General features: G+C 40.3%; 1 protein-coding gene across 1 annotated transcript; it reads right to left on the bottom strand.

Annotated features, from left to right (window-relative positions):
* Positions 1–480: 480 nt before the first annotated feature.
* nudt5 (nudix (nucleoside diphosphate linked moiety X)-type motif 5) lies at positions 481–11,072 on the bottom strand. The gene is made up of 9 exons (XM_085376138.1): positions 11,003–11,072; positions 10,618–10,687; positions 10,320–10,387; positions 3,758–3,810; positions 3,573–3,680; positions 3,370–3,465; positions 3,121–3,222; positions 956–1,009; positions 481–866 (listed from the first exon to the last, which is right to left on the bottom strand). Exons 2-9 carry the CDS (start codon positions 10,672–10,674, stop codon positions 757–759), a joined length of 648 nt encoding a protein of 215 aa, XP_085232264.1. The 5' UTR covers positions 10,675–10,687; positions 11,003–11,072; the 3' UTR covers positions 481–756.
* Between the last annotated feature and the right edge of the window lie 103 nt (positions 11,073–11,175).

Genomic DNA, 11,175 nt, shown 5'->3' with positions numbered 1-11,175 from the left:
TACAGTACCAATCTCCAGGTAATTGCACCGCATCAATGTTTGAGGCACAGCAGTCACTGAAATCAATAGAGTTCATTTGCTGTACATTACAGAGAAGTTACACTCTTAAAATGTTAATATATCTGCCAATTATGTTACCGTTATCACTTTGTGACAGTTTTTGTGACCATTGGCTCCTTTCCATTCTGAAATGACCAAAGGAGACATGAGCTGGAATTATTCAACTTAGTGAAGTCTGTTTTTTCCCCACAAAGCCAGCTTTTAAACGGGTAATTAGTTTGAGGTGGATTTTTCTCTCATTAAGTCAAACAGTATGTAAGCACATGTAAAGGAATGTTTTCAAATCAGTAAATACAACCTACAAGAACCTGTGTTAAGTCAAGCTATCTTATAAAAACTTGGAAACTACTATTTGTCAGGCTTAAAGCCCAACCATGAGTTATGGTGGAATCTTCACACCAAGAGCAAAAACTGGTCCAGCACATGTAGTGTAAACAGGGCTTCTTCATAGGTTTGCTTTCTCACAGCTTTGAATTCCTCCTCTGACTTCAAGTTTTCAGTTTTGAGTATGATTTTAAACACATAGCTCTATTAGTCTCAAAAGCACAAATATTTTGATTTCACAATTTGAAATAAAAAAAAAAAATCCTCATTTTTAAAAACACACGTCCAAATTTTGTGCTCCTATGCAGAAGCCCCGTGTAACAAAAAAGAGACTATTTCTTCCTGTCAATCCTCATCTTCAGCAGGTTGCCTTCACTGCTTCAGCACAGGCAGCTCTCTTGGCTTAAAGAAGGCCTGAGCCATCCCCATGGCGAAGATGTACACCCTAGCATCCACCATTATTTTTTCCTTCTGCAACAAATCTGTGGGATAAAATGAGGGAAGCTCATGTTAGGCTTTAATTCTTACAGTCTGAATGCTTGCACAAACTTTAGTGTGTGAAAAGTCGCACCGTCTATTTTGGTCTGGAACTCGTCAAGCGGTAAAAGAATAACTTCGACAAATTCTGGAAGGAGAAGATCAATGAAATGGTCACATGGGCCTTTATGTCTGAGGGCTACTTAAAAAGGGAACTGAAACATGACTCACCTCCATCATCTGTGGGGGGGAAAAAAACAACACAAGAGAACAAGTTTAACATAATGATATTGGTTTTTTAAGAAGCATAAAAAGGGAAGACTGAGTTTCTCTTCATGTTTTAGGAGGTTTAACACGTGAACGCTGCATAACAGTGGGACAATCTGATACGGACAGTTCATGTTTGAGTACAGATGCTTATGACAAAGGTAAAACTCACAGGAGACAGCAGATGCAATTAGTCTTGGTATTGTATCGGATCAATAGCACGACAGGATTGATACTTTGTTTCTAAATTGCCAATTGAACTGCAGAGGCTGGAAGGTTTGAATGTCAAAACCAACTGAGACTTTCGAGCCATTACACTAACCCAGACTGCTGCAGTAGGCTTCAGCATTAGATCAGCTGCTCAAGCAGGTGAGCTACAGTGACATGAAGTCACGAAGGTATTGTTAATTTTTAACAGAAAGATCACAAAATCTTCAATTTACAGATTGGAAAAATGATGAACCAACTACTCATTTTGGCCTAACTTTAATTAACACAACCAAAACCTCTAAATGACCATTTCATCCATTTGTGAATGAATTGTTAAGAAAAAAGGGGCACAGGCTTGTTAAGGCAGATACTTTGTGTGTGCTTCAATAAACTACACTACCATAACCTCTTGTTACTCCCAGCAATGTAAAAGCCTGCATGAGAAAAGTGAAGATCCAACTACCAAATGAATTCTAGAAGCTGTCCAAGGAGCTCATTACAGTAACGCATTTAAGCACCAAAACTAATTAAGAGTAAGCTAATATTCTCCTACTCTGACAGAAATCATGTTACAGGAGCAATAGTACAAATAAAAACTCCTTTGTCCCACACACCGTCAAACTGGTTAACTCCTCTCTGGAGGGGAGGGGAAAGGGAAGGACAAAGGAGGGTGGGGAAAACCAAACTAGTGTTTGCAAACAATCACTGAAGAAGAACTAATCACTGTGCAATAGACTGACAATAGTTGAAATGTGCAATAGACATTTGGCTGCTACATCTCATAAATGAGTATATTTCATTGCCTATTTATATATTTTGTATTTATATTTGTATATATGCTAATAGTATATTCTCTCATTCACCTTTACTTTATATTACATTCTATTTCTTTACTATGCAAATTTCTGTTGGCGTTCTGCTACTGGAAACTGAATTTCCTGGAGGAACCTACCCAAGGGATTAATAAAGTTCTATCCAGGTAAATCATAACATTTTGGTACAGATTAGAAGGCCTATTTCTTTTTTTGTTAACAGCACTACACAGTACTGTGTAGTTTCATCTACAACAACTTGAAGTCTCATGACATCTATGTTTTATCATCTGAGGAAAGAAACAATGTGACTAACACAAGAAAAACGAGCAAACATACTTATTAATTCCTGACAGTCTTGTAGTTCGGAGTTCAGCAACGTTACATCCTCTTCAAGACAGTTTCAGAAACGCTGGCTAACAGCTTCAAAAACAGCAGCGCTTACTGACAGAAAACTTCAACATATCCTCAAATTTTCACCTCACTACAGCTGCCTGACAGAAGTGAGCTTCACCGACTCATGACCTGTATCAGACTCCTTTCAAAGTTTTACATCCTCCTCCAGAGTAAATAGATGTGGAAACTCTTCACACAGCATATAAACAGCTAAGGTGAACAGTGGACTGCTGGCCTATACAGACAGCAATAGACACCGGGGTCGATCCAGTCAGGGGTCACTTTGCTATCTGTGGGGAGTCATTTCTGTCCGTGATCATGTCAGATGAAACAGTGACCCATCAAGCATAGCTCAGGGTAAAAAATATATATTTGAAAGTCATCAAGTTTTCCCTCTAGAATAGAGTTTAATTATTTTAGCACCGGCTTCAGATTACTGCACAGGAATTCTGCTTGTAAGTGAATCTAAGAAAAGTGATGAAGGCAACATGGCCAACTGAATTATGTCCTAAACAAGTTAGAGTAAAAATGAATGATGATGGTGAAAAAACTGAGTTGTGAAAAGTTTTCTCACCCAGCTTCTGTGTTGGGTTGATATTCTCCACATCGTCACCATTGATGTTGACCAGGATAGTCTGAATGGTGCAGTTAGACAGACCAGGGTCCAGACAGGTTGCTGCAAGCACAGCAATAATGTTAGCCAAAACAAACTTATCAGTCTACTTAACCTTATCGCTCTTATTGGAATTTTCAAAGATAAAATGTGTATGGACACTTCATCCTGCCGATCCCTGAATTTCTGCAGTATGGTGTGTAATAGTACCTGGAGTGACTCCTACTACTTCTCCTGTGTAACCAGTTTCCTCCTTCAGTTCCCTCAGTGCAGCCGCCTCGGCAGTTTCCCCCTCATCAATCAATCCTAAACAACAGAAAAATAACAAAGTGCCAACTTGGAGATGATTAAGCACTTTTCATTACCCTGGAACATACTCCATCATCGAGCACATCATGAGTGAAAAAACTGACCTGCAGGAAACTCCAGAGTGCAGCATCCCAGAGGAGGGCGGAACTGCTTCACCATCACTACGCAGTCCTTATGCAGCGTCCGTTTCAGCAGAGCGATTATTCCCACACCTGGAGGAAATATGTGTTAGCCTTCAATAACTCTGGCAAAAGCTGAACAACCAGAAAATGAAAGAAGATACGCTCACCATCTGCTTCAGTGTTGGCTCGCCTCGTTGTCCGTTTCACAGTCTCCCAGGTTCTGGAGGTTTAAAACAGGTAATCAAAGTAGTTTAAGGGTGGACCTGTTGTGCTGTTCTACCATCCTTCCTTCCTCTTCCAGTTAAGCTAACTTTCTTCTGCCCATCAAAATCAACATTTTTGAACAGTTGGTGGGTGGGGCTCCTGAGAGGAAACATCCACATAACCATCTACTGACATCGTATAGAGACAAGAGCAGAAAAAACCTGTCTGAAACTGAGTGTTTCAGACAGGTTTGTACTTCGCTAAGAGTAAAAATGAATGATGATGGTGAAAAAAACTGAATTATGTGTCTACGTCGCTGGGTAGCAGTCTAAGCAGAGATGCTCAGACTTCCTTCTTCCTAGCCACCTCTTCCAAGTCTTCCATTGGAAAGAGTTTTTCCCCAATCCATCTGAGAGACATAACCTCCGCAGCAAATCCTAGGTCTACCCTGGGGTCTCCTCCAAGTAAGACATACCTTGCCTAGAAGGGACCCAGGCACTATCTTAGATGCTCAAACCACTTCAGACGACTCCTTTGTGGAGAGGCAGCGGTTCTACCCTGAGCACCTTCTCGCCCTCAGCTCAGCCACCACTCGGAGGATGCTTATTTCCAGAGTGTGGATTCGCGATCTCATTCTTTCCATTGCTACCCATAGATCATGACCATTGGTGGGGGTAGGGATGTAGCACTAACAGTAAAACAGTACCGTTGATGACATGAGGGGGACGTAAGGAAGATGGCAGCATAAACCTGCAGCTCCCGGTCAAAACTCGAAAGAGAACCAGAATTCGAATATTTCCACCGCTAAACCGTGTAATAAATGCCATGGAAGGTGGAAGAAGGTCAAAAAGACAAGGAAACATTAAGGATTTTGTGAAACAAGTGGAGCTGGTAAGAGGGGGCAACGCAGACATGTCCGAGAACAGCGTGCAAGGCGAGCAGATGGAAGGAGATGTAGCTAGCCACCCTCACGCAGACTTCCAGGACATCATTAAGGAAATTCACTCACTTAAAGCAGAGTTTAAAACAGAGTTTGCCACGTTTAAGAAAGACATCACACAAGAAATGAAGGACGAATTCGACAGCTTCAAGAAAGACATTAATACAAAGCTGGCAGAAACTGCGAACGAGCTAGCTAGCCATGAGACCAGACTCGAAGAAGCTGAGAAAAGACTGGAAGAGATGGAAAGGTGGAATTTGGCCGCAAAAGACGCTCTAATCCAGTCGCTTCAGCAACAACGGAATATTCAGACGAAACTGGCTGACTTGGAAGGCCGTAGCCGACGGAACAACATTCGCATTTTTGGCCTAAAAGAGGGCTCTGAAGGAAACTCTGTGCTGCAGTGTGTGGAGGACTTGTTGAGAGCTGAGCTTTCGCTCCCGCCGGATTCTGCTCTAAATATTCAGCGGGCGCACAGAGCTCTGGTGCCAAAACCCGGACCAGAAAAACCTCCGCGATCGGTGGTGGTTAATTTTCTTCAGTTCTCAACCAAGGAGATGGTGCTGAAGGCAGCGTGGAAGAAAAAGGTTGTACATCAGGATAAGCAGCTTTTCTTTGATCATGACTACGCTGCCGACGTGGTTCAAGAGAGGAAGGAATACGCTGGAATTAAGAAAGCCTTAAAAGAGAGAGGAATTCGCTTCCAGACGCCTCTGACCAGAATCAGGATCCACTGGGAGAGCGGCGCCAGGACATATGACAGTGGCCGGGCGGCGGCGGAGGAGCTAAGGAGGAGAGGAATACAGGTGGAGGTGCCGCAGCGGAGCGGGGAAAGCACGATGCTGGAGGAGCGACTGCAAAATGCATTGGGATGGCAGCGATCTAACACCGAGAACTTATAAGTGAGGATACAAACATTTGAATCCGGTGGAAATGACTGAACAGTAGAACTCTGAAACTAAAGGTTCATTACTCTGTTACTTTTCAAGGCAAGGTAGACCGGAAAGTGGTAGGTTTTCTTTTCTTTTTTTTTCTTTTTTCTTAAGGAACCTATGTTGGATCTCACGGGGGCCCCTAATCTGAAAGGGATATACCCCATGAACCACAGGGACGCTGTGGGTAAGAAATACGTATTTTCAGTTTCTCTTAAGTTTCTTGTTATCTTGTTCCAAGTTCTTAGAGTTAGTGTGGGATGCTATGATAGTGATAAGCCAAAAATAAAGCAAAACTTAACAGTGAAAAGATGAGGAATATAACGCTGGTGTCAATGAATGTCAATGGGATGAATAACCCAATTAAAAGAAGCAAAGTGATACTCAAAATGAGAAAGCTTAATGCCAATGTAATATATCTACAGGAAACACATTTGTCGCAGGAAGAGCATGATAAATTGAAGAAATTTGGGTACAGAAATTCTTACTATAGTACTTGCAAGAAAAGTCGTAAAAGGGGGGTAGCAATACTTATTAAAAATTCAGTTAATTTTGAATGTTCTAAAGAAATTCGGGACAGTGAGGGGAGATACATTATTGTAAGAGGTAAACTAGAAGGGGAGGCGGTGACACTAATCAATCTCTATATTCCCCCTGAGAGCAACCAACAAAATGTGAAGACTCTACTTACTACAGTCATGTCAGAATCTGAAGGGACTGTGCTGTGTGCAGGAGACTTTAATGTGGTATTCGACCATAGAATTGATACAACAAGCACAAATAGAAGCAAAAACAGCCTGGCGAGAATGGTTAATACATTTATGAAGGAGCATGGAATGGTAGATGTATGGAGGGAACACCACCCACTGGATAAGGAGTATACACACTACTCAAAGACTCAACACTTACTCAAGAATTGACTATGTCTTAATGAACAGATGGGATCTACACAGAGTAACTGAATGCACAATTGGAGTGGCAGATATTGCTGATCACTGTGCCATTCATTTAAAGCTAAATCTAAATAGTAGGCGTAGAAATACCTGTTGGAGGTTAAATCTGAGCTGTCTGAATAATAAAGAAACGAAAGACCAAATCAAGAAAGATATAAAGCAATACATAGAGGAAAACTCCACTGAAGAAATTAGCCCAACGGTGTTTTGGGATGCATTCAAAGCTGTGCTCAGAGGGAAGCTTATTGCTATAACTTCAAAACAACACCAAATGAGGAAGGCCCTGTACCTAAGCCAGGTGGAGGAATTGAAAAACACAGAAATATTATACCGAACAACTCGGAATGTTCAGCTCCAAGACAGAATTAAAACACTAAAAAAGGAAATTGACAATATATTGACTGAAGAAGTGGAAAAAAAACTTAGATTTTTGAAACAGGATTATTATGAGAATGGCCCAAAGGAAGCTAGACTGATAGCACGGCGTCTTAGACAGCAGCAAGCTGTTAATACAATTCACAAGATTAGAGACCCATCTACAAATAACTTGCAGTATACCCAGGAAGCAATAGAAGAAACATTTAAGAAATATTACGAAAACTTGTATAAACAACCATGTTCTTCAAATAAAGATAAGAAAACTGCTTTTCTTAACTTCCTAGACTTACCACGTATTGGTACGCAGCAAAACAGCAAACTGACTGCCCCCATCAGTCATGAAGAAATATCTAGAGCAATTTCCAGTCTGAAAGCTAATAAATCACCGGGGGCCGATGGGTTCCCCTCAGAGTGGTACAAGAACTTTAAGGAGGAGTTGATACCAATGCTTCAATCATCATTCAATCATACCCTTGCGGAGGGTGTAACACCTCCCTCATGGAGAGAGGCGATTATCTCAGTAATCCCTAAAGAGGGAAAAGACACCGAATATTGTAACAACTACAGACCCATATCGGTTCTTAATGTGGACTACAAAATATACACATCTATAATCGCTAAGCGATATGGAGCAATTATGACAGACTTAATTAATGAAGACCAAACTGGCTTTATCTCAGGACGTAGAACTCAAGATAGTATAAGAAGGACCCTCCAAATAGTTAACTCGATACAAACAAAAAAGGGCAGTGCGGCCCTAGTAAGCCTGGATGCAGAGAAGGCTTTCGACAGTGTAGATTGGAACTTCCTATATGCCGTGCTTGAAAGGTTTGGTTTTAATGACGGTGCTGTGATGTGTATCAAATCTATTTACCAATCTCCTACAGCTCGAATTAGAATCAATGGCAGCCTAACGGAGCAAATCTCTCTCGAGAGGGGTACCCGTCAGGGTTGTTGCCTCTCACCTCTTCTCTTCACTCTATATATTGAACCCCTGGCACAGGCCATCCGACAAAGTGAGGAGGTGAGAGGAATAAGTATTAAAGGGGAAGACCACATCATCAGCTTATTTGCAGATGATATCATACTCTACCTAGAAAATCCAAACCAAACTTTAATTCCAATGTTTAATGTAATTAATATCTTTGCTGAACATTCGGGGTACAAAATTAATGTGACCAAAACTCAGATACTGGCTTTCAACTATTTGCCATCTGAAGAGGTTAAAAATAAGTTTAGACTGAACTGGACTGCAAAACAAATGAAATACTTGGGTGTAACTGTGACTAAACAATTGAGTGACCTTTTTAAAACAAATTATGATAGGCTGACCACTCAGATTAAACACGATCTAAACCGATGGTCAACTCTTACACTAGACTTTAGTGCAAGAATCACAACAATAAAAATGAGTGTCCTCCCACGGTTATTGTACCTTTTCCAATCTCTGCCAGTTAAGATCCCAGTGGAAAAATTCAAGGACTGGGATAGGCTCATCTCTAGATTTGTATGGAATGGTAAAAGGCCTAGAATAAAATACACAACATTACAACTATCTAGGAAGCAAGGTGGTGTGGGACTCCCTAATCTAAAAGATTACTATCATGCGGCCCAAACCAGACCGGCGATAAAGTGGTGTGATCAGAACTTTAATGCTAAATGGAAAGATATTGAAATAAAAGTACGGGATGTCCCAGTCCAGACTTTTCTTGGAAATGAGCAACTTAAGAAAACCTTACAGCATTTCCTTGATCCTATAACATCCCACACTCTAGAGATATGGTTTGGTCTAGTTAAACAAAGTAAGTTGGAAAGGGAGGTTAAGATGTTAAACTGGGCTGCCTATGTTGTTGGTGATATACTAAGTGCTCACGACCCAGGATTCAGGAAGTGGGAACAAAAAGGAATAACAGCGATTTGTACAGTAATGAAAGATGGCCATTTGATGAGTTTCCAAGATTTAAAAGATCGGTATAGTCTAGAGAAAACCGATTTTTACCGGTACCTGCAACTCAGAGACTACTTTTCAAAGGAAATACGAAGTTCGCGTACGTCTTATGGCATCCTGAATTGTATAATTAAATCATACAGGGGCCTCCAATTCAAGGAGATTTCTGTACTATATAAAAATCTAAGAGAGAACACGGCAACATCAACTGAATACATAAAAAAGAAATGGGAGCAGGAAATAAAAACTGATATCTCAACTGAGGAATGGTTAGATATGTGTGAAACCCAGAACACAACGACTAACTCAAGATGCTGGAGAGAATTTGGGTGGAAACACCTTACTCGATTCTTTATTACACCAAAAATCAAAAGTAAACAGACTCAAGACAGTTTGCCATGCTGGAGAAGATGTGGTAACATGGAAGCACATCATACGCACGTGTTTTGGGAGTGCCTGAAACTGCATAATTTTTGGAAGAACGTGAGTCTTGTAATAGGCAATATCTTGGGCTACCAATTACCACACAATTTTAAAACTGTATATCTTGGGAATATTAGAGAGTATGTTCTGTACGACGACTTGTATTTGACAAAAATCCTATTGATAGCTGCAAAGAAAGCTATAACAAGAAACTGGTACAAACTGGATCCGCCTTCATCAAAAGACTGGTTAAATATTGTTGGAGAAATCTATGCAATGGAAAAAATGACTTACATTCTCAGATTAAAGGAAGATATTTTCGTTGCTAAGTGGGAGAAGTGGACATTGTATGGCACCAAGGAAAATTAATGAACGAACAAAACATTTAAGGTCTATGACTCTGTATATCTATTGATGCATGCCTGTATAAAAGTACATATATAAGCTGGAGTATGTATGCTGCTGAGCAAAGGCAGGCATGGATACGGTAGTTGATTAGAATTGGCACCCACACCTTTTGTTCGCTTTAGTTCTGTTTTGTTTTGACTGTGTGCTTGCATGGTTATTTCTCCTGTAATGCAAAACATGTCTATGTTTAAACTGTGACAAAACTATCAATAAAAATTACAGTGTCAAAAAAAAAAAAAAAAAAAACAGTACCGTTGCTTTCACATTTGGCTCTCTCTTCACCTCAACAGACCAGCAATGTGTTCTGTGTTATTCTTTCAAGCTACTCCATTTCAGTTAAGCTATTATATTACACATTAAATCTATTGTTTTGTCTGGATAAACACCAAAATTTCCCAAATTTCTAAATTAAATAAAGATCTTTTTGTCACTGCACATACACTCATTATTTTAAACTCAGGCTATGTTTTATATTACTATCCACTATTTATCAGTGTTAATTAATCTCACTGAGAATATGGAAACCCACAGACAGAACAATACCTGGTGTTTCCAGCGGGGTCCACATATGTAGTCTTTTCCAGCTTCACCCATTTCCCTGCCGCAATAAGCTAGAAAACAAACACATACACACAGCTCATCACATGCCTACTGTTCAGTAAACTAACATGGAAGCTCCACATTGAAACTTTATTACTTTAAACTGTATAACACAATTTTTATATTACACAAGTGAAGCCAATTTATAGCCAATGCACTATTATAGCAATTTTATACTGCTAGCGTCGACATTTTTTTTTTCTGAACGCCCTCATTCACAAACATTTAAACACACACACACCTCTTCTTTCACAATGTGAGGAGCTGCAGTGTCTTTGGGTTCTTCGTGGTTGCTCATTGTTACTGTCCGACTGAAAATGAAAGAAAGACGAGTCAGAAAGCCTGACCTGGGCAGGAAAATACAGCAGTTGTATCGACCCGTGCTTAAACGCTGAAGAGACGTTTCAGATCATGAGCTACTCAATTAGCTGCCAGAGCCAGGCAACTGCAAGACCGTTCAATTTCCCCCTACCTTTCCGCATTTAGCTTTCCTTCCCTGTGTGTCTTTGTTTATTTAACGGCAGGTATCTGCTTTACCCTTCACAGTGCTACAAACTGCCAGAGCTCGAGTATTTCAAACTTTTAACAATCCGGTAAATTTGTAAAAAACACTCAAATTAACTCACGTGAACTCCCTTTCGTGTGTGACTAGTTGTAGAGAGTAGAGAAACGATGATGAGTCACTCTGCTGCCACTTCCTGATACAACAAACGTCACAATAATGGGAAGAACCGAGAAACTTAAATCTATTTCAATAAACAGTTTCAATGTTAACATTTTTAATGAAATATTTACAATA

This window comes from Diplotaxodon limnothrissa, linkage group LG17 (genome assembly GCF_057381915.1).
Source record: "Diplotaxodon limnothrissa isolate DT_005_m linkage group LG17, D_limnothrissa_male_GT1.1, whole genome shotgun sequence".
Lineage (NCBI taxonomy): Eukaryota > Metazoa > Chordata > Actinopteri > Cichliformes > Cichlidae > Diplotaxodon > Diplotaxodon limnothrissa.
This window is presented reverse-complemented; position numbering and strand designations above follow the sequence as displayed.

Bases quoted from the DNA above. Each gene is read 5' to 3' on its own strand.
- nudt5 (XM_085376138.1), bottom strand. From the start codon at position 10,674: ATGAGCAACCACGAAGAACCCAAAGACACTGCAGCTCCTCACATTGTG. The intron at 3,223-3,369 runs GTACTATTACAC...CTGTGCTTGCAG, and splicing joins AGTAGTAGGAGTCACTCCAG to CAACCTGTCTGGACCCTGGT. The intron at 867-955 runs GTGCGACTTTTC...TTTATCCCACAG, and splicing joins GTTCCAGACCAAAATAGACG to ATTTGTTGCAGAAGGAAAAA.